This window comes from Bos indicus x Bos taurus, chromosome 13 (genome assembly GCF_003369695.1).
Source record: "Bos indicus x Bos taurus breed Angus x Brahman F1 hybrid chromosome 13, Bos_hybrid_MaternalHap_v2.0, whole genome shotgun sequence".
NCBI lineage: Eukaryota > Metazoa > Chordata > Mammalia > Artiodactyla > Bovidae > Bos > Bos indicus x Bos taurus.
In genome coordinates this window covers 19,601,163-19,625,506 of record NC_040088.1, presented here as the reverse complement: position 1 = coordinate 19,625,506, position 24,344 = coordinate 19,601,163, and the positions used below count along the sequence as shown (strand labels likewise).

The window sequence follows — 24,344 nt, the reverse complement described above, 5'->3', positions numbered from 1 at the left end:
CATGACCACTGGAAAAACCATAGCCTTGACTAGACGGACCTTTGTTGGCGAAGTAATGTCTCTGCTTTTGAATATGCTATCTAGGTTGGTCATAACTTTCCTTCCAAGGAGTAAGCGTCTTTTAATTTCATGGCTGCAGTCACCATCTGCAGTGATTTTGGAGCCCCAAAAAATAAGGTCTGACACTGTTTCCACTGTTTCCCCATCTATTTCCCATGAAGTGATGGGACCAGATGCCACGATCTTCGTTTTCTGAATGTTGAGCTTTAAGCCAACTTTTTCACTCTCCACTTTCACTTTCATCAAGAGGCTTTTTAATTCCTCTTCACTTTCTGCCTTAAGGGTGGTATCATCTGCATATCTGAGGTTATTGATATTTCTCCCGGCAGTCTTGATTCCAGCTTGTGGTTCTTCCAGTCCAGCGTTTCTCATGATGTACTCTACATATAAGTTAAATAAACAGGGTGATAATATACAGCCTTGACGTACTCCCTTTCCTATTTGGAACCAGTCTGTTGTTCCATGTCCAGTTCTAACTGTTGCTTCCTGACCTGCATACAGATTTCTCAAGAGGCAGGTCAGGTGGTCTGGTATTCCCATCTCTTTCAGAATTTTCCACAGTTTATTGTGATCCACACAGTCAGAGGCTTTGGCATAGTCAATAAAGCAGAAATAGATGTTTTTCTGGAACTCTCTTGGTTTTTCCATGATCCAGCGGATGTTGGCAATTTGATCTCTGATTCCTCTGCCTTTTTAAAACCAGCTTAAACATCAGGAAGTTCAGGGTTCACGTATTGCTGAAGCCTGGCTTGGAGAATTTTGAGCATTACTTTACTAGCGTGTGAGATGAGTGCAATTGTGTGGTAGTTTGAGCATTCTTTGGCATTGCCTTTCTTTGGGATCGGAATAGTCTCCTAACTATCTCTGTACCCTTGGGTAACTCCTCACTCTCTTTCTAGATGTGCTCTGAGAAGCTGTATGTACGTCTGCCATAAGAGCTGTTTATGCATTTGGTAGGGCTGGCCAGAAATTAGGAAGCTTTTCTCAAGCTCCTAAAAGTTGTGGTCCTCCTGTTGGTTTTCTGTTAATTTTAAAGAACATTCTTATTCCCTTCCCTGCCTTTTTACCCAGAGCGAACGCAAGTGGATCAGATGACCCTGAGGATGCAGGGTCTGGTGAAAATAGGAGGATCAATGGGAATAATTCTCCATCACTCTCAAATGGCGGTTTTAAACCTTCTAGGCCTCCAAGACCTTCACGACCACCTCCACCTACCCCACGTAGACCAGGTGTGTATTCCAGCCATACACTAGGGATATAGATCTCAGTACTGTTTATTATAAAATTCTATTTGGGAATTGATCCTCAGATAAGTGTTAAGAGACACTGGTAGGTTGATTTTCAAGCTGAATTTTTACATTTAAGTTTTTGGCCAAGAATAGTCTTTCTATAGTTAATTAAGATATGGCCTGTTCCCTAAGCTTTTCCACCAGGGTTGAGGCAGATGCTCTGCTAAGAATGAAAATCACGTGTGTGCTGTGAGTTCCCTGGTGGCCTAGTAGTTAGGATTCGGGGCTTTCACCGTTGTGGCCTGGGTTTAGGAAACTGAGATTCTAAGTGTGCCTAAAAGCAGGAGGGGGGCAGAAATCACACGTGTGTTATAAAAAGTATAGGCAGTACAGATAAGATTGTACCTTTCTCTGTGTGTGTGTACCTGTGTTGACATAAGCATTTCATAGAGTCAAGGATCTGTTTGCTTATTCTTATTATATGCTTTTAAAAAAGACAATCAGTAATTGGCAAATAACCTAACAATGGTAAATGATACTTGGATTTTTAAAGCAAAAATCATGCAAGTCAACATTTCATGTAGTAAAAATAGAAACATCTATAATTAGATGTTAGAAATAGAAACATCTATTGTCTACCTTTTTATTTAAAATTCTATCCTGATTTTAAATTTCTAAAAATTGTTTTTCTGTTTTCCTCAAATCTTACAGCATCTGTCAATGGCTCACCATCTACCACTTCTGAAAGTGATGGCTCTAGTACAGGCTCTCTGCCACCAACAAATACAAATTCAAGTACATCTGAAGGAGCAACATCTGGATTAATAATTCCTCTTACTATATCTGGAGGTGCAGGCCCTAGACCATTAAATCCTATACCTCAAGCTCCCCTCCCACCTGGGTGAGTAATTGTTTTTGGTTAACGTTTTCGTTAGGCTTCTGCATAGACTTACTAATAAAGAAAATAGTACTGAATTCGATTCTTTTAAAAAAAATATCACTGTGGTTATGCATGTGTGTTGGGAAGTCTAGAGTCAAACTGAACAAAATAGCTTGCCATATCTGAAATTACTCCCTCATTTTAAAGCCAACTGGAAGCAAAAAAAAATTTTTTTAAAGAAGGACTGAGCCTTAGGAACTTACCAAGGCCAAGTAATAAAATAGTTGCCTAATTCAGGTTGCCTTTTCTTTGAAGGGAAAATATCACTTATATTTTATTTCTTTGCCATTGTAAAATCATGGCAGAGTTGAATTTAGGAAACTGAAAAATTGCAACTCAATCTCATGTACATCTCTACTTATTTTTAAAATTAATAATACTGAATAGTTATACACAGATACATTGTGGCAGTTCAGAATGCTAATCAAAATTAACTAGGTGATAAATTAAGAAACTCATGATGAGGATTTTAATTGCTAGAAGAGACTATATTATTTATGTGGGTAGTTAGGCCATTTTCATTTTTGAAAGCCAGATTAGAAAATTCTTTGTGTCGGGGATTAGTGAAGAGAATCTGGGTCAGTTCTCTTAGAAGTAATTGGTTTTTCTAAACTCTATTGGTTTATTCCTGTCTTTTTTACTTTGGATAAACCTACCAAGGAAACTAGAATACCCAGGTTGCCTTTGTCCTTAAGCCTGCAGGAGCACATCTGATAGTCTTATTCTTTGATTTCAACTTTTCTAGAACCCAAGCTGTCCTTTGCCCTTCATTTAACAGCTCTCAGTCTTTCTTCAGATTTTGTAACAATAATTACAGTTTTCTTTTCCACTCAAGTTCTGTGTATACTCTGATCAGATTGAAACAGATTTTGTCACCTCAGTGCATTGCCTCAGCCTCTTTAGAAATAGAAGACATCTCCTCGAGCAGACACTTAAGCAAGAGAAATCTCATCCTCTGTTACCCTCAGGATAACATTTCTTGACTTTATTCCTAAATTCTTTTGGTATCTGCTTTATGTACTGAAATGGTCATTTGTCTCAACTCTGGGATTAAACAACCAGGCAACTCATACATGTAGCTTACCAGCCTTTTTAAATTTTGTGTTTAAGTTGGGAGCAGAGAGTGGACCAGCATGGGCGAGTTTACTATGTAGATCATATTGAAAAAAGAACAACGTGGGATAGACCAGAACCTCTACCTCCTGGGTAAGTGTCTGAATTGGAAAAAAAAAAGTATTCAGAACTATAGACTACATCTATGGGGCTTCCCAGGTGGCGCTAGTGGTAAAGAACCCACCTGCCAGTGCAGGAGACATAAGAGACATGGGTTCGAGCCCCAGGTCAGGGAGATCCCCTAGAGAAGGGCATGGCAACCCACTCTAGTATTCTTGCCTGAAGAATCCCCTGGACAGAGGAACTGGCAGGCTATGGTCTATAGCGTCACAAACATTGGGTATATGGGTTCAATCCGTGGCCCAGGAAGATTCCACATGCTTTGGAGCAGTTAAGCTCATGTGCTACAACTACCGAGCCCGTGCTGTAGAACCCTACAAGCCGTAGCTACTGAGCCTACATGTTGCAACTCCTGAGCTCTGCTGAGCTCGTGCGCTCTAGAGCCCGTGTTCCACAACAGGAGAAGCCCATGCATTGCAATTGGAGAGTAGCCCCCACTCTGCACCTAGAGAAAACCTACACAGCAACAAAGATCTAGTGCAACCAAAAAATAATAAATAAATAAGTTTTTAAAAACTGTAAAGTACATACATATAAAAGACTTCAGGTAATTGAAAAGTAGTTGTGCAAGGTAAAATCTTACCAGATCTGTACCAGGGCTAAAATGAAGTCCCACTTAATTCTTAACTGTTTCATAAATATTTGTTGAATTCAGTTGTTTTTATCCTGATATAGCTGGGAGCGGCGGGTTGACAACATGGGACGTATTTATTATGTTGACCATTTCACAAGAACAACAACGTGGCAGAGGCCAACACTGGAATCAGTCCGGAACTATGAACAATGGCAGCTCCAGCGTAGTCAACTTCAGGGAGCTATGCAGCAGTTTAACCAGAGGTTCATTTATGGGGTGAGCATATGTACTTGGCTTTATAACCTTAATGAGGGTGGAGTTTTAACCTTTTCTTACATATAAAATGTAAAGCACTAAAAAGAAAGTACAAATAGGATGGCAACCCAGTTGTTGCTATTGATGATATTATTATTTTTTGACCTTGTTTCCCACAGACTATGTAGGTGATTTATTCTTTTCTTTTTAAAATTTCCTAAAATTCAACTTCCTTTGCTTTGTTACTGGCAGAAAAGAAGTTTTCCGACAACTTAAAATTTGTTTACAAAGGAATAATAAAAAATAAATCCAAGCAGTGTAAAAAGAATTCAAACAGTTCTGAATTGAATACTGCCTAGCTTAGCAGAACATTAGACTGTTTGGGTCTAACAGCACCTGACTCAAGTGAAACTCATGATAGAATTGAATCATTTTGTAACATGTAAAGGTAAAATTTATACAATACATTATTTAGTGCTTGAGAAGATTAAAGAAGTTTGATTCCTTATAAAATTATGTTAAATATATTATGACTTGGAAGCCATATTATCTTTGGTATCAAAATGTCTCCTTTCTGGAAATCTCTTAAATTTACATAAACCAACTCACCAAGAGTTCAAGAGAAGCTGACCCTCTCCATTCCCCCTCTCCCCTTCTACTGCCATCAGTATCATCTCTGTTAGAATCTATCAAAATAAATTCTTGTTTTCATTAGGCATTACCATTTTGCCTTTTCTCCATATTTCTGTTTCTTGGACTTTGTCATCATAATAGTTACCACTCACCAATGTAGATAAATTTGCACCTTGCTGAGCAGCTTTCGCTTTACCACCTGATAATGACTAAGATAACTTTCTTTCATGTAACAGTTTTTCCTGCCAACTTCTGTAGACAGTTGTCAATGTTTTCCCTTCCTGGTGGTTTTAGAAGTGAAATTAATTTTTGTCTCGTCTGTTACAGTTTTCTTTTTTTTCCATGTTTTACATCTTCCTTTCTTTCTAAATTATAATCATCTTCGGTATACTTGGCCAAATTTCTTTTAGGTTTGAATGTCTAGCTGGCTTGCCTTCTTTAAAGCTAGTTTCCGCATGAGAAAGAGCATGGGCTTTGGAGTCAGACACATCTGGGTTCGAATCCTGGTTCCACAGTTACTTTCTCTGTTTGATTTTGAGTAAGTTCCTTAACCTCATCAAGACTCATTTACTTTATCTATACAGTAGATCCATAGATAAAATTACCTCAGGTTTTTTTGTTTTTGAGGATTCTGTAAGATAAAGTTCCAAATTTTGGGGGTACATATTAAATGCATAGAAATGTCAGTGTTCATCTTTTTTTAAAATCTTTTCTCTTTTCTCTCCCTGCATTTCTATCCACAAATGCAGATGTGCATTTTAGAATACATGATCTTTTATTTTTATTGAAGTATGGTTGGTTTACAACATTTTATTAGTTTCAGGTACACAACATAGTTATTCAAATTTGTATAGATTATGTAACATTTAAAATTACTGTATTGGCTCTATTTCCTGTGCTATATAATATATTCTTGAAGCTTATTTATTTTATATGTAGTAGTTTTTTACCTTTTAATCCACCAGTGTCCTGCTTCCCTCTTCCCACTGGTAACCATTAGCTTGTTCTCCCTATGAATCTGTTTCTATTTTGATTATTCATTTGTTTTAGTTTTTGTAGTTTTAGATTCCATATATAGAGGTGATAACATACAGTATTTGTCTTTCTCTGACTTACTTCACTAAACATCATACCCTCCAGGTTCATCCACTTTGTTGCAGATGGAAAAATGCCATTTTTTGTGGGGGGCCGAATAGTATTCCATTGTATATATGTGCTATATAGTCTTCAGTTATTCATCTGTTGATGAAACACTTAATATTGCTTCTATATCTTTCTTGGCTATTATAAATAATGTTACTGTGAACATGGGGTGCATATATTTTTTTAAATTCAGATATATATATGTATATCCATGAGTTGAGTTGTTCTATCATATGGTAGGTCTCTTTTAGTCTTTTTGTTGTTTTTAGGGTTTTTTTGGCCGTGCCATGCACTTAGTTCCCCAGTCAAGGATTGAACCCAGGCCCTCTGCAGTGGAAGCATGAAATCTTAACCATTGAACCACCAGAGAACTTCCTATTTTTATCTTCTGAGGAATCTCCATACTGTATTTCAAAGTAGCTGCATCAGTTTACATTTCTGCCAGTAATATACAGGATTCCCTTTTTCTGTACATCCTTGCCACATTTGTTATTTGTGACATTTGTGATAATAAGCATTCTGATGGGTGTGAGGTTATCTCTCATTGTGGTTTTGATTAGTGGTGTTGAGCATTTTTCATGTGCCTGTTGGCCTTTTGTGTCTAGTATATGATCTTTTAAAATCCTCTTTTTAAAGACAGTTAGAAAATTCCTAAAGCACCCACATTGTGTATTGCTTCGTTGTAACTTAACCGATTTGATACTCTAACAAACTTTTCTTGAATTGCAGCTTTTATTCCTGAACCATTTTTTCTTTTCTCCTGTCTACATTCCTCCTCTTCACTCTTGTTATAGAGTGGTTCTAAATTACAAAGAACTTAAACAGCCTGTTTTAGTTATGAACTGAATTTAACATTCTTAATGCTAGCTACTTAAAAAGTGGTGAGGTGTTGTTAAGAAAATCTGTTTATTTGGTAGGTGAAGTGGCCTTTGTTCTGACCCTGGTTATAGGGCAGCAGATGCTCATAAACTCAGTATTTTTAAGCTCAGAATGGATATGGTTGATGATGGGTCATTGTATAATGGCTCTGGCCCATGGCTTCATTGTGCCTGTTCTTAGCTTATCTGTCCAGGGAAAGTCAGTGCGATAGGCTTAGGTCTTAGAAAAATTATCAGAGCAGTTTGTCATATGCTAAACTGCTCCAAACTGTTAACAAGGTTCAAACCTTGTATAGTGTTTCTCCTTGGCTTCCCTATTCCCTATTTTTTAGTTACTGTTGTCTGTCAGGAGCAGGGCCAGTCCTTGACCAGTCTATCTTCTGTGGGCTTTTATGAGAAATAGAGTATCTCTCATATGCTTTTAAAACTTTTTAGTCAGTTAACTCAGTTTCCATAATAAATCAATGATATGGAGCGAAAAAGACCAACAGTAGAGGAAACTGCCATAAATTTAGACTTAAGAGACTAGACCAATATGCAATATGATGATTTTGGATTCTGATTCAATCCAGTAAGTAGCCAGAGGCATTTAATTACAGAGTGTGTATTAGATGATAAAATTAACATAGATTCTTTGGTAGGTGTAATAATGATACTGTGATTGTATAAGAAAATGTTCACAAATTTTAGGCATACTAAAATAGTGAAATGATGCAGCAAAGAATATGAAAGAAAAATAAATGTTAGCAGTTTTGGTTACTGTTGAATCTTGTTGCTGGGTACATGGGGTATACTATCTTATTTTACTTATGTATTTTTCCCCATAATTTTTAAAGCAATTAGTCTATTATTTATTTGCCTTAACAGAAGAAAGGGTTTAACCGCATCTTACTGAGAGACCACAAAGTATCCCCCACTTTATTACATATTTAAACTGAAGCACACTCATTAACCCTTCATCCTACACACTCAGTATGACTTTTGCTTCTCTTTTTCCAGTGGTTGACTCCTATTTTCCTTTTATCTAGCCAGACCTCTCTCTCCACCAGTGTGATAATTTCAAATGAATTTTTGAAATCTTCTCTACAGTTCTAGGCTTATCAATGCCTTCCAAACTGAAATTCTTTCCTTTTGCTCATCTGATAGCCTATTCTTCATATTCCTCCAACTCTCTTCTCACGATTTTGGGGTTAGAAATATAAGATTTTTCTCAGCCAGCTGATGACTGAGTACTATTATTCTTAAGTGACTTTTGTAAGGTCTATATATTTCTCTAATTTACTGATTTAAAGCTAAGGGGAACAGTGGTCAATTTGGGTGTAAAATTACTTGTAATACTTAAATATCAGATAGGTTCAAATATTGACAGATTATTTTTTTTTTTTTTTTCATGAGAATGCATTGACTTTCGTTCTTGACTTTCATTCATACTTCTCTAAGATGTGGACTGTTTAAGAGTATGTTATGTTGCACATGGCCAGGGAAAGGCTTATCAGAATTCATAAGCTTGCTTTCCAATTATCTGTTAGTTATTTAACCATTTTGGGGATGGTTCTTTTTAGAATCAAGATTTGTTTGCTACATCACAAAATAAAGAATTTGATCCCCTGGGTCCCCTGCCGCCTGGTTGGGGTAAGTCACATGGATTTTTTTTTTTAATTAAATTCAGTCATTTTAACAATTACGTATTTATGAATGGATGATAAACCTTGCTCTTGCTTGAGTGGATATCTGAGAAGCTTTTTGGGTGTCTTTGTTTAATTTGGAGTGCCAAATAGGCATTAAATTCCCCAAATGTTCTAAGTTACTCTTATAAAATTTAAAAGTATTTTGCCCACTCAGCATAAGAAGGACTGGATTATGATACCTAGGAAAATCTGGATGGACCTCTAGAGCATTATGCTTAGTGAAAAAAATTCATTTCAAAAGATTATGTTCTAAATATGATTCAACTTACATAACATTCTTAAAATGACAAAACTATAGAGATGAGAAATAGATTAGTAGTTGCCAGGAGATAGCCACTGACTGGTAGGTGGTTCCAAATACAGGAGTTAACATGAGTGGTTCTTACATAGTGGTGGAATAGTTCTGTCCCTTGACTATGGTGGTGATCATACAGATCTGTACATGGAATAAAAGTGTATAGAACTATATATTACAGAAATGAATTCAAACTTTAAAAATTAATAAAGACTGAGTTAAGTTTATAGTCAACAGTAATGTATCAGTGTCAGTTTCCTGATTTTGATACTCTGCTATCATTGATGACATAAGATGTCATCATTGGGGTAAACTGATTGACGGGTATGTGAGATTCTTGAACACTTTTTGCTTCATACTATAATACTTATTTCAAAATAGAAAGCTTTAAAGATGATTTTGATCATATTTGTGCTTTTAAAACACAGTTCAGAGGTTGATAGAGTCAATGTTATCTGAAAGAACAGTGGAAGGGGGAATGTGGTAGGGTACTGACTGTGTCCTGCACCGTGGAGTACCTGAGTAAGCTCTGTTATCAAGTACCTTAGTTATTAAACCTTTGTTATTAGACTTTAAGATGAGCCTGCCCTACCAGATTATATCATATGTGTTATATAAGTCATAGAGCTATAGTACATTTCTAGAATAAACATGACAATATAGAAACAGTTCTGCATGGAAGAGAAAGACTATATATCAATAGAAAGTGGAAAACAGCAGAGTAGAACCATTTATGGAACCAGTTGAAGTTCTATCTTCAAGAGCTGCAGATATTTCAGAAAGTAATAATTCTAGGTAGTCTTGTTGGGAAACACCAGTTTGATAGATTGCTCTAGCATTGTTTTAGGAATGGAGGGGAAAAAATTGATGTCAAGGTCACATGAATCTGGGCAATAAATGAAATTGGCTGTTTAAGCCTGCCTTTGAGTTACGGCTCAGCTGATAAAGAGTCCACCTGCAATACGGGAGACCTGGGTTCAATCCCTGGGTTGGGAAGATCCCCTGGAGGAGGGAAAGGCTACCCACTCCAGTATTCTGGCCTAGAGAATTCTATGGAACTGTATAGTCCATGGGGTCGCAAAGAGTCGGACTGAGCGACTTTCACTTACCACAGAATACACAGAAGAACTGTGCAAAAAAGGTCTTAATGACCCAGATAACCATGATGGTGTGACCATACACCTAAAGCTGGACATCCTAGACTGTGAAGTCAAGTGGGCCTTAGGAGGCATTACTACCAACAAAGCTAGTGGACGTGATGGAATTCTAGCTGAGCTATTTCAAATCCTAAAAGATGGTGCTGTTAAAGTGCTGCACTCACTATATCAGCAAATTTGGACCACTGCACTGGAAAAGGTCAATGAAGGGCAATGCCAAAGAATGTTCAAAGTACCACACCATTGCATTCATTTTGTGTGTAAGAAGGTCATGTTCAAAATCCTTCAAGCTAGCCTTCAACATCATGTGAACCAAGAACTTCGAGATGTACAAGCTGGATTTAGAAAAGGCAGATAAACCAGAGATCAAATTGCCAACATCCATTGGATCATAGAAAAAGCAAGAAATTCCAGAAAAGCATTTACTTCTGCTTCACTGACTACACTAAATAAAGCCTTTGACTGTGTGGATCACAACAAACTGTGGAAAATTCTTCAAGAGATAGGAATATCAGACCACCTCACCTGCCTCCTGAGAAACCTGTATGCAGGTCAAGAAGCAATAATTAGAACTGGACATGAAAACAACAAACTGGTTGAAAATTGGGAAAGGAATCTGTAAAGACTGTATATTGTCACCCTGCTTATTTAACTTATATTCAGAGTACATCATGTGAACAGGCTGGATGAAGCTCAAGCTAGAATCAAGATTGCCAGGAGAAGTACCAATAACCTCAGATATACAGATGACACTACCCTAATGGCAGAAAGGGAGAGGAATTGAAGAGCCTCTTGAAAGTGAAAGAGTGAGTGAAAAAGCTGGTTTTAAACTCAGCATTCAGAAAACTAAGATCATGGCATCTGGTCCCATCACTTCATGGCAAGTAGATGGGAAAAAATGGAAACAGTGACAGACTTTATTTTCTTGGTTTCCAAAATCACTACAGATGGTGACTGCAGCCATGAAATTAAAAGACATTTGCTCCTTGGAAGAAAAGCTATGACCAACCTAGACTGCCTATTAAAAAGCAGAGACGTCATTTTGCTGACAAAGGTCCATGTAGTCAAAGCAATGGTTTTTCCAGTAGTCATGTATGGATGTGAGTGTTGGACCATAAAGAAGGCTGAGTGCCAAGGAATTGATGCTTTCAAATTGGTGCTGGAGAAGACTCTTGAGAGTCCCTTGGACAGCAAGGAGATCAAACCAGTCCTAAAGGATATCAACTCTGAATATTTGTTGGAAGGACTTTGCTGAAGCTGAAGCTCCAGTACTTTGGCCACCTGTTGTGAAGAGCTGACTCATTGGAAAAGACCCTGATGCTGAGAAAGATTGAGGGTAGGAGGAGAAGGAAGGCAATAGAGGATGAGATGACTGGATGTCATCATTGAGTCAATGAACAAGTTTGGGCAGACTCAGGGAGATAGTAAAGGACAGGGAAGCCTGGCATGCTGCAGTCCATGCGGTTGCAGAGAGTCAGACACGACTGAGCAGCTGAACAACAATTGCCCTTTAAGTAATTTATCCTTAACATTCCTGTGAATCAGAGATAAAAAATGCAATAGTTCATAGTTATAACTATTATTGTTACTAGCTTATAAAACAAAAGGAAGGCATATGAAAGTGGTGAAGGTCTTTATTCACCAGTGTCTGATAGTTTGGTGTAAGGGGTCTTTTGGCTCTGTGGGACCTTATAATGGACAGTGTATGATTGTTATGAAGTACTTTAGAAAAAAATGTTCTTAGACATACCGAACTAGAGCTGTTTGGTTGCATTCCCTGACATGAATGGTCTTCTCAGCTTTATTTCAGGAGTTGTTTTACATTCATGTTACAGAAGAGAAGCTGTTGGACTGAAACATCTGTAGGTTGTATATTAATCCTCTTGATTGTATTGCAGAAAAACCTTGACCTGATTGGCTTTTGTTAGAAACACAAACTAGTTTGTACCTTCTCTAGGGTAGCTGTTAAGAAAAATTGTTTCATGTTCATAGAAGCATGAATTGCAGTCTGTGTTGCCTTTATTTGAAAAGCCTTTCCTGCAGAGCTAGTCCTTGTTTCAGTGTTTATCATTATATCATCAGGATCTTTCTCATTTTTATTTTAGCCAGCAACACCTCCCTAAAATACTGCCTCTAGAGACCCAATCCCTCCTTATGTATGTTATCAGAATTTTTCCTTGGTTATTTTACGTTCTGCTTATTGTTAGGTTTCATGCTCCTGAAGTTGAGGTGCAGCCCCTCCCCCTTCTTAAATGAGTTCATGATCGTCCTTTTATTTAGACTGAGCACTGCTTTATTTGTGAACTGAACTCTGCTTTTGGGGCATATGCTTTATTTGTGGAACCAGGGATGGCTCTGATATTAAATGAGAAGCACCTGATAGACCCTCATCATTGATCCAGGAAATAAAATCCCAGTTTATAGCCTATGTTGATGTTCTGAAATTGTCAGCATTATTTTTGTGATGCCATGTATTTTTAAATCCCACTTCCTCACCCTTTTAGACTTTTGTACGCTTGGACTAGACATTACTATCTTAGAAGCTGACAGTGAAGAATTTATAACACATGGAAACTATAGAGGCTGGAGAACAAAGAATGCTTTTGGTTCAACAATATAGTCTAATAGGGCTTTTTATAGCTGGTTTACCCATCAAGTACAAAGCTGTCTTCTCATTTTCAGAGTTCCTATGAAAGAATACATAGAACATCAGGAATCTTCTGTTGTTCAGTGCCTTATTCATCAGGTCAGGAAATGGTTTGATGTGTATTCAGGTTTGGTGTTCAGTCATTTCAGAATTGTTTACCATGTGATTTTTCAACAAAGTAAGAAATCAGCTCTGTAATCACAGCACATCTCATTAAGCACATGAGCCTTCAGTTTGCAAGTTTGAGGTCCCATCTTTGAAGTTTTGGTCTTTACAGCCTATTCCAAGAAATGCTGGTATCAGCACTATATACTTAGAACAAACATAGAAATAAGTTTTCTTTTTTTTTCCCTGGGTAAAACCATTTTGTTAACCTACCTAAGCACTTCATTTTGTTTTCTGATTTGAGGTACAACCATTAAACATGGTTCACAAGAAAATACAGTGACTATTCAACTACCATTATAGGAGTTTAAAACCTCACTCTTGTTCATACAATACTTTTTATGACTTTATACAACTGTACAGTCTATTTAAGCTAAGTTTAAGTTTATTGCTAACTAAAAGACCAACATCAAAGACCTATAGTTTTATAACAACAGAAGAATAACTACGTTAGGAATACACTACTTTAAAAACCACTTGACTAGTGATTTGTATGGTTTCCTTATTCTTTTAAGTTTTCTATCCACTTTATCTTACCTCGTTAGCTTTTGATGGAGTTTTGTTTTTGTTTTGAAATGTTTTTAAGCTTTTATTTAGAAAGCCTACCTAGTAAAGTCACAGAACTACAAATGTGTGAGGTGTAATCTAAGTGCACAAACTAAATATTTAAAATGTCAAAAAAGTATTATTCAAATTTTTCATTGAAAAGAGAAATTGTTTGGATAAGACATTTAAAAATGATAAAAACCAAAGCACGCCCAAAAAAAGTTTTGGAATAAGACAAAACTACTCCAAAGCCTTAAATCTGTTTATCTGAAAAGAAAAAAATGGGAAATCTCCATGCCATCCCTAGCTTCATGCCACCATTCAATAAACAATGACTATGGGTAAGATGAGGGTGTCCTTAGCTGAGGTTAGTAACTCACCAGGGTTCTCAGACCTCAGACCCCTAGGAGAACCCAGGCAGTGACTCTGTTCATGTTAGGTTTTTGAGAGAATCTCTGGCCCTGAAATCTGAACTTATATGGCAGTTAATAGATAAATATATACTCAGCTAGGCACTTATGATGTTAATTTTAGATTACAAAAGTTACTTAAGATTGTTGGTGTATAAGAAATTTATAAATTCTGTAAGTGTATTTAAAGATTTAAATTTAAACTATCTGGAACATTGACTTACTTTTTTATTTATTATGTAGCTAGCTATAGTACTGTGGATGCTTCTTTTTGCCTCAGAGACAGTTCTTAAAGTTGGTTACATGTTTCCACACTCTAGGTGTCATGACCAGCAAAGCCATTGTTACTATCTAGGGTGTTTCACAAGATGCAGAGTCCATTTTCTGTATTTAAGCTGTGTCACAAGATGCAGAGTCCATTTCTTATATTTTATATATTCCAGAAGTTTTGTTTCCGTTTTAGGCTAGCTGGTAGAGAAAGTAGCAGAGCTGTCAGGAGCAGATTCATGATACTCACCAATATATCCCTTCTTTCCCAGCACCAGCCTTACCCCCACCTTCCACCCCCTACCCCAGTATCATCACTGCTTCTTGAGATCATGGATTCAGTGCTGGAGAGAAGTTCAAAGTTACCAAACACTACCTTGACAAGGCTATATAATTTAGCCTAAGACTCATTCTGCAATATCTTGCTTAAAGAAAAGTCCAGAAGTTTTACTTAAGTGTTGTTTGGCAAATAGACATGAACTTTCAAACCATAGGAATAAAAATTGGTTTTCTCACCATGGAGTTAAGCTTAATTTTTTTTTTAATGTCTAATTTTAAGGTAACCATGCTTTTTAAAAAGTGGGAATCCATTTTATAATATTGATTACTTAAGTGTTCATTTTGAGACATCTTGGCCAAATTTAAAAGATTTAGACACTGGAAGAGACCTATCTTTTAATAATTAATTTGTAATGGAGCAGAGAAAACAGTAATTCAAAACAGCAGAACTAATGTTAATATTAAAATTTCAAAGCTACTTGGTTATTAAAAGAAAATTACATCTACGCATCTTCTAAACTTAGTGAGAAAACTCAGAGAAGCAGAACAATTGTGTAGAATGGGTATAAGAGAACTAGGGGAATCCTAAAACAAGATGAAGGTGGGGAAACACACTGCTTCAGATACAGATACAGTAAATTAAAGAGTTGAGCCCTGCTGCCCAACTCTGTTGTAAAACGTTACTGTAGATATTTAGGATAGGAAACTGGTTGTTTTAAGAAACAGGATGTATTTTGAAATAGTGTCTTCTCTAGTTAAGTAATACCTAGCGTATAGCAAAGAAACAGGTTTCCCTGGTGACTCAGATGGTAAAGAATTCACCCGCAATGCAGAAGACCCAGGTTTGATCCCTGGGTCAGGAGAAGGGAATAGCTACCCTCTTAAGTATTTTTGCCTGGAGAATGCTATGGACAGAGGAGCTTGGCGGGCTATAGTCCATGGGGTCACAAAAAGTCAGACACAACTCAGTGACTCAGCACATAACAAAGAAGCAGTTAAGTTACATACCCCCATTATATTTTCAGAAGTGAGATGGTACAATATGAAAAAAAAAATCTCTGAATGGAGATGTCAGTTTCCATCCTGCATCAGCTAGAGTCTAGCTACTACTTAATTCTGAGATTAGGGGCAGATCATTTAGCCTATCTGAAAATCCTTATCTTTAAGATAAATTAAAACTACCTACTCTGTGGGACTGTTAAGGTTAATATAAGGTCATGTATGCAAATTTAAAACAGTTAATTATTCTTGCTGTTGATTAGGTTGAACAGAAAGATTCTGTGGGCAGGATATTGTGAATTATATGTGTTTAGTTTCTAGGATATAACGACATTTGTATAACTTGAGTAAGTATGTAGATTTAGTAGCGAAAGAATAAATTAAAGCTTTTAAAGTTATGATTTAAAAACCACAAAATCAACAGTGCAGTGAAAAATAGCAAAATCAGCTCATCTTAATTTGAGGAAGAAGACTATGCCAACTCGATAACACTTTGCCTTTTTTTTTTTCTTTCTGTTTTAAAGAGAAGAGAACGGACAGCAATGGTAGAGTATATTTTGTCAACCACAACACTCGTATTACACAATGGGAAGACCCCAGAAATCAAGGGTAAGAACTCGTAGTTATTAGTATACAGATAACCTCTTAAAGATTATACCATATTTCCAACTCATTTATGAAAAAGATCAGACTTACATATTCTTTCCCCAAAGGTCTTAATCACCCACATATTTTAGAAAGAGAAAAAAATATACTGTTACATCCCCCCCCCAAAATTACCTGTTTGTTATAAGACCAGCTTACTAATTCTAAAGCAGGGTTTTGCAAGCTGAGATCTCTCAGTAGAATTCAGGGTGTCTATGACTTAGAGGGGGGAAAGACATGTTCGTGTGTGCAGGACCAAGGTCCAAACCTTTACCTGAAACTGAGTGTTCTTTCCATTATGATTGTAGGTCACATCTATAGTAGAATTAACAATCCTAGGACTTTGCCACCAGTAGAAATCCCAGATATTTTTACATACCATTCTGCAGTTGTTGCAGATATTTCAAAATATTGTTTACATACATCATTACAAGAACTTGCTGGTTAATGTGTCACTAAAGGGATACATTATTACAAGCTTGTCTTTTTAATATTTACTATGTATGTAGAATTGTCTTTGTGACGTTGGGATACTGTATTAGTTTGCTAGAGCAGCTTTAACAGTACTACATATGGAGTGACTTGAACAACAGAAATTTGTCTTATACATAGAAACATAAGATTTTATATCATTTTATGCTGCTTTAAAATCTTACGTTTTTAAAAGAAATATTTATATAGGCACACCAACTGGTGGGGCTTCCCAGGTGGTACTAGTGGTAAAGAATCTGCCTAAAATATAGGAGACGTAAGAAACACTGGCTCTATCCCTGGGTCAGGAATACCCTCTGGAGGAGGGCACTGCAACCCACTCTAGTATTCTTGCCTGGAGGACCCTGGTGGGCTGCAGTCTGTGGGGTCACAAGCAGTTGGACATGACCGAAGTGACTTAGCACGCAAGATATTAGCAACAAGCGGGGAGGTCTCCAGGGGTACTTTCACTTGAGACTGACTACAAATTTAGGGCATCTCCCCAACGACTTTCAGGTTTAATACCTCACTAGAGAGACTTGAACTCATTGAAACCTTTTATACTCACAGCCACATTTGTTACTGGTAAAGGATATAAATTAGAACAATAGAAGGAAGAGATGTTTAGGGCAGAGCCTGAGAAGGGTTCCAGATACCCAGAATTGATGTGGAATATAGTATGTGTTGAATATTACCAACCAGGGAATCTCACCTTTCTAGTACCAGAGTATTTTATTGGGGCTCCATCATGTACTGCCTGCAAAGCTAACCTTCAGTTTCCAGCTCTTCCCCAAAGATGGGCTAATACTTTTTAGTGTCTAGTTTATTCCAGAGGTCAGAGCTAATAATGGCATATATCCCAAAGCCTCCTTTATAAACCACCTGATTGGCGGTCTGATGTTTGAAGACCCTAAGCTTCAAAGGGGCTTCAAAGTATCTTCAGAGATACTCTTGACAGGCAGGATATTCCAGAGGCGTAGAGATCTTTTCCCAGTAGCTGAGGGCAGAGGTCTGATCTCTATTTGGGTGTGATTAAATCTTCACGTCTCACATAGGTCAGAGTTTTAAGAACCTCTATTTTAAAGGTATGCTTTAAATTTAAAATCTATTTCTGGGTACCAGCAGATCACATTTTATATATTTATAGTATTTAACTTTAAATATTTGGGGGACTTCCCTGGTGGTCCAGTGGATAGAATCCATCTGCCAGTGCCAGGGGACATGGGTTCAGTCCCTGGTCTGGGAAGATCCCACATGATGCAGAGCAGCTAAGTTTGTGCACCAGAACTATTGAAACCTGTGTGCCTAGAGCCCGTGTTCCACAGTAACAGAAGCCACCAGAACAAGAGGCCTTTAGACCGCAACTAGAGAATAGCTCCCGCTCAACACAGTTAGAGAAAGCCCATGTGCAGCAACAGAGAGCAGCCTAAATAAATACAGTACTTAACTTTCAACTTTAAAAATATGTATTTTCAGTTTCTTAAAAAGTAATAATTAAGAATTTCATAGGTAACATTTTTAATTTTAAAATTCTATCACTAAGGATAGACTAGACCACATCACCTTTCTCTAATTTGCTATCATTTTTCATTCCCCCTTGAACCTTTTAAAGTTTCAGAGTGGAAATAAGAATCATATTTTTACAAATAATACCAATGAGCCAGTTCTATCCAATTTGTTTTCAAGTCAACTTATTACTGATGCTGTCTTGCAAATATGATTACAACAAATGAGAAGTGTTATCTTCTTAAAAGTTTTAGATAGTCTGTCTGACGTTTGCATGTAGTTCTGTGAATACAGTTAAATGTTAACTTTTTGGTGTGGTTCACAAAATATTGTTGTAGGCGGTGATTCTAAGCCTTTTGTTCTTCTGAAGTAAACTTGTGGAAAGTGACACCCCTGTCAGCAATAGTGCTCTCTAAAACAATGAGATTAAATGCTACCAACCCCTCCTTTTCTTCCTTTCTGATGTGAACTTGAACATTTCCATTGTTCCATCATCTCACCAAACCCACCAGATGAGAAAATTGAAACTGGAGAATAGACAAAAATGAATTGGAAAATATGAATAAAACTTGAAACGTTGAAGTTTAAAGAGCTTAAGCAAGATCTTAAGACAGGTATTAAGTAAGTGGGTAGGCATACTCCCTTAGAAAGATTTGAGTTGCCTTAACAGGAATAATAGAGATTCTGGACAAGGGAAAAGTCTTCACTTGGAGGTTTGGCAGAATGTCTTGGGAAATGGTGAGTAGCCGTCTACTACACAGGGCTCATGGAAGGGACTTGAGATAGAATGCAGAGGTAAAACTGAAATGGAGCATAGAGGGTGCAGCATAGGGGCCAAGTGAGGGCCAAAGGGAGGAGTTTAGATCTTGTATTTGGTTAGTGATGAATAATGATACCACTTTAGAAGAGAATAGATTTGTTCAGATCTCTGTTTTGGTATTCTGTCAGCAATATGAAATGAGTCAAGGACCAGAGTGAGACTCAAAGCAGGAAAACCTTTCAAGTGGCAATTTTGAAAGTTTAAAAGATAAATAGAGCCAGAGTAAGGAAATCAACCCTAAATATGCATTAGAAGGACTGAAGGCGGCAGAGGATGAGATGGTTAGATAGCATCACCAACCCAGTGGATATGAGTTAGCAAACTCTGGGAGATAGTAAAAGACAGGGAAGCCTGGTGTGCTACAGTCCATGGGGTTGCAGAGTCAGACACAGCTTAGCAACTAAACAACAGAACCACAACAAGGATGGTACTAGGGATTGAAAGCTGTGACGAATGAACATGAAAGTTGTAAGGCAGAGTTGGTGGAGCTTGGTTACCCTGAGATGTTTAGGCAGGTAGATAATCCAGGCAGCGTAGATGAGAGAAGACTGGTTGATAGATCTGTTCACGTGTTTAACATGCCTGTAGGATTTTAGTAAACCGCTGGAAAATGCTAGACTAACTGGTTTTCTAGAAGATGCCTACTGCATTTATGGGTATGTTTAGTTTCTGTACTTGGCAAACAAGGAACTCTTAAACATTTTTTATTATATATTTTTCTGTTTTATATAGTCAATTAAATGAAAAGCCCTTACCTGAAGGCTGGGAAATGAGATTCACGGTAGACGGAATTCCGTATTTTGTGGACCACAATAGAAGAACAACCACCTATATAGATCCCCGCACCGGAAAATCTGCCTTGTAAGTTTTCTAAATGTTTTGATTAAAAGTAAAACTGATTCCTAAGATTTTGATGTAAAGATATCAATTGCTGAAAAATGCAGTTCTTACTACTTTTATCTGTTAACACAGCACTAAATGAAAGTGTTTAGAAATTATCAATACAGTACTGCTCACCAATTAATACCTGATTTCTGATATCCGCTTTCTTTCATTTCTATCACCTTTTAACTTGAAGGCTCCTTTATTTTTCTTTTTCATTTTTGAAAAGTAACTATGTTTGTTTAATGTGTTTTGTTTGGGTTTTTTGTGTGTGTGTGGTCAAATAGACATAACAAAGTTGAACATTTTAGGTGTACATCTTAGTGGCATTAAGTACACTAATTGTTGTGCAACCATCACCACCGTCCATCTCTAATACTTTTTTTTATCATCCTGTACTGATATTCTGTACTCAGTAAAGTCTTCAATCTTGTTCTCCCCCAGTCCCTGATAAATACCATTCTACCTTCTGTCCCTGTGATTTGACTAATCATATAATTTGTCCTTTGGAACTGGCTTCTTTCACTTAGCATCATGTTCCCAAGGTTCATCCATGTTTTAGCTCTTATCGGAATTTCATTCCTTTTTGCTGTTGCTAAGTCACTTCAGTTGTGTCCGACTCTGTGCAGTCCCAGAGACAGCAGCCCACCAGGCTCCCCTGTCCCTGGGATTCTCCAGGCAAGAACACTGGAGTGGGTTGCCATTGCCTTCTCCAATGCATGAAAGTGAAATTGAAGTCACTCAGTCGTGTCTGACTCATAGCGACCCCATGGACTGCAGCCCACCAGGCTCCTCTGTCCATGGGATTTGCCAGGCAAGAGTACTGGAGTGGGTTGCCATTGCTTTCTTCGTCATTCCTTTTTAAGGCTGAATAATAATCCATTTTATGTATTACTGTATTTCGTGTATACACGTGGCTCATGGACATTTGAGTTATTTCCACCTTTTGGCTATTGTGAATGATACTGTGAACATGAGTGTACAAATATCTCTTTAAGTCCTTGCTTTCAGTTCTTTTGTGTATATACTCAGAATTGTTGAATCAAATGATAATTCTGTGGTTTTTTGAGGCATTGCCAGACTTTTCCACAGTGGGCATACTGTTCTAAGGTTCTTACTGGTAGAGCAGATGGGGTTCCAGGTTTTCCACATCAGTGCCAACCGTTGTTACTCTGTGTGTATGTGTGGTGGTGGTGTTCAGTTGCTAAGTCGTGTCCAACTCTGCGACCCCATAGACTGCAGCATGACAGGCTTCCCTGTCCTTCACCATCTCCTGGAGTTTGCTCACATCCATGTCCATTGAATCTGTGATGCTGTCTAACCATCTCATCCTCTCCCACCTTCTTTGCCTTCAATCTTTCCCAGCATCAGGGTCTTTTCCAGTGAATCGGCTCTTTATATCAGGTGGCCGAAGTATTGGAACTTCAGCTTCAGCCCTTCCAGTGAATATTTAGGGTTGATTTTCTTTAGGATTGACTGGTTTGACCTCCTTGCTGTTCAAGGGACTCTCAAGAGTCTTCTCCAGCACGATTTGAAAGCATCAGTTCTTTGCTGCTCAGCCTTCTTTATGGTCCAACTCTCACATCTGTACATGGTGTGTATAATGCCATCCTAGTTAGTATGAAGTGGTATCTCATCGTATGATACCATAATCAGCCAAAAACCGTATATGAAAATTATTGAGTAATATTTTTATGAACATAGATGTAAGCATCTTTACCAAAATAATGGCAAATTAAGTCCAGCGAAATACAGGAGGGATATTACACTATCGTCATGTGGAGTCCCTCCTCCCTATGCAAGATTGATTGAATTTTGTATATTAAACAAATTTATTTGTTTATTTGTATATTAAACCAATTTAATTCAGCACATTAAAGATTAAAGGAGAAAAAGCAATGTACAGAGTATACAAAATACAGTGCTAGTTTACTATAAACTTTCAGCTGCCTTAGAAACTTTCTTATCTGAAAAACAGTATCTGTATAAGATTAATGGCAAAATACCTCTTACGATCAGGAATAGGACAAGTATTTCTTCTGTCACTACTTCCAAATTCAACATTGTGTTGGTAGTCCTGTGAGATGTGAAAGAAATAAAATTGAAAGGAAAGAAGTAAAACTCTTTTCACGCAGATCACAGGTAACACAATTGTCTGTATAAAAATCATATGGAATCTAGGAAAACTACTAGAACTAGCAAGTGAATTTAAGTGTTGCCAGATACAAAGTCAATATATAAAATCAATTGTATTTCTACATTAAACATTAAGAAAATGAAGTTAACAGTAGCTCAGGGAAAAAGCAAATAATCTTGTGGTGTGAAGTCCAGGCCGTTTGAAAGCCCACAGTGTCATCAGTGATCTGAGCTTCTTTCTTTCTGTCCTGCCATGCCAGACTATCATCTCTATGAGAGTCACCTAATAGTTTGTGATAGCTGCTTGAAGCTTCAGCTGTCATAGTCCCACTCCAAGCTGGGATATGGAAGAAGAACAAATTGGAAAGGGGGAAGAAAATCCCTTTCCAGCTATCCCAGCTCTCTTTAAAAGAGCCTTCCTTCCTGGAAGTCCTATTCAATAGCACTTCCACTTAAGATCACTAGCCATAGTTAAGTCACACAGCCACACTGGGAAGTGTTTTTATCCTAGGTAGCAGTCTGCCCAAGTAAATCTCAAGATTCTATTAAGGAGAAAGGGGAGTGAATTTGGGAATAGATGCCCTTCTCGGACAAAACCTCCTTTACCTAGCCCTGTTATATTTGGCTGAATAGAAGAGAGAATCTCAGAAACAGCGGCTTTAAAAAGATCAAAGTGTATTTCTGTTTTCTTCTTTAAAAGTAGTCATGGGGAATATTTCATTTTTAAGGTGGTTTTAGGAGTATGTTGTACTGGGACATTTTTGTATTTAACTACTAAGTACTTAGGGAGTGTGATATTGTGTTTTCCTTCAGTATTTTATCTTACAATCAGATTTATGTCATATTAACATTCTTCCTCAGAGACAATGGACCCCAGATAGCCTATGTACGGGACTTCAAGGCAAAGGTTCAATATTTCCGTTTCTGGTGTCAGGTTAGTACCAGTACTGTATTTCTGTACTCCTTTTATTATGTTGCTTACACAATCAGTGATTGTAGAATTAATTAACGTATGGACAAACAGGTAAAATATGGAAGGGTTAGAATTTTTCTATTTTTAGATTCAAGAAATAGATTTATCACTTAGATAATTTATGACTTCTCTTGTCCAGAAGAATAAATTTGAAACCATTTCAATAAGGAAGCCTTGCTGCTCATTTCAGTACTCATTATTTTCAAGTTGGAGAAATCTTCAAATGAGTTACAACGTTTTCTGGTGTTTAAATTGTAACCAGCTCCTTTTGTATCTAGCATTTGATATGACTTTAATAGATCCATATGTATGTGTCACTTTGATAGATACATTATTACACATATGTGATTATATTCAGAATATTTTTAACAGACATTATCAGTTATTTTTAATATAAATGTTTAGTGAATTAGTGGTTTCTTTATGGGTTCTCAGTAAAATTAATGCACTAGTCCAAGTGTGACTGTTTTTTAATGAATATTTTTAAACTTCAAACTCTTATAATTAATTGGGCCCATGTAACCCAAAACAATTTGAATTAGCTTTTTGAAAATTTAGATCTCTCCTGGTAGCTCAGATGGTAAAGTGTCTGCCTACAATGCGGGAGACCCAGGTTCGATCCCTGGGTTGGGAAGATCCCCTGGAGAAGGAAATTTGAAAATTTAAGTAAAAATTTGACTCATTAAGTAATCACTGGTGTGTACAACATCTTGCTTTCTTCTGTTTTTTATATATCAGATGATCTGTAGTTAGCATGAATACTCACAAATGTACGGTTAAACATTATTAAATAAAAATTCATATTCATAGTCTACTTGTTACTATAAATGAAAAAAAGTAAGTAAAACTTTATTCTTTTGGTTTTTTGATAGGCCATTTTAATGGTGAGAGTTGACTTAAGACATTCTTATATTTCAGCAACTGGCCATGCCACAGCACATAAAGATTACAGTGACAAGAAAAACATTGTTTGAGGATTCCTTTCAGCAGGTACTGTTTTATTCACTTAATGGTTTGCCCCCTGGCTTCTAACCCAAAACCTTTTGGTGCTGGCAGTTTAATCTGAACTCTGCAATTTTTTGAGATGAAGTCCTTGAATTTTTTAAGTCTAATTTCATCATCAGATTCCTTAGTATTTAAAATTTAGGAAAATACAGATAGCTTTGTGTGTGTGTGTTTTGTGTATGTGTATGTTCTGTGCTTTTGAAATGTCATATTAATTTAATACTAGTTTCATGTTTCCATTTTTAAACTCAGTATTTGATTTGAAATAGATATTTAAGTAAGAAAATAGGTAGATAAATGTCTACCAAAGTTCCATATGAACAAAGTTCATATGAACATTGTTGGCTCCAGATAGAGAAAGAGAGGGAGAATTTATATTTATACTTCTGTATTACTTGCATTTTTACAATAAGCATATTTATTCTTATAATTTTAAGAGTTTGTTTATGTAGTAAAAAGTGTAATTGGTCATTGATGACAGTATCTAAAAATAATGTTCTCAGGAGTA

General features: G+C 37.0%; 1 protein-coding gene across 4 annotated transcripts in view; it reads left to right on the top strand.

Annotated features, from left to right (window-relative positions):
• The window catches only part of ITCH (itchy E3 ubiquitin protein ligase), a 100,016-nt gene that overhangs the window by 53,670 nt on the left and 22,002 nt on the right, over window positions 1-24,344 (top strand). For all 4 annotated transcript variants that reach the window (XM_027558758.1, XM_027558756.1, XM_027558757.1 and 1 more), the window contains 9 exons: window positions 1,132-1,289; window positions 2,001-2,190; window positions 3,340-3,435; window positions 4,138-4,312; window positions 8,508-8,577; window positions 15,923-16,007; window positions 19,573-19,701; window positions 22,720-22,792; window positions 23,750-23,821. In XM_027558758.1, the coding sequence (XP_027414559.1) occupies window positions 1,132-1,289; window positions 2,001-2,190; window positions 3,340-3,435; window positions 4,138-4,312; window positions 8,508-8,577; window positions 15,923-16,007; window positions 19,573-19,701; window positions 22,720-22,792; window positions 23,750-23,821 (1,048 nt within the window). The remainder of the gene's footprint in view (window positions 1-1,131; window positions 1,290-2,000; window positions 2,191-3,339; window positions 3,436-4,137; window positions 4,313-8,507; window positions 8,578-15,922; window positions 16,008-19,572; window positions 19,702-22,719; window positions 22,793-23,749; window positions 23,822-24,344) is intronic.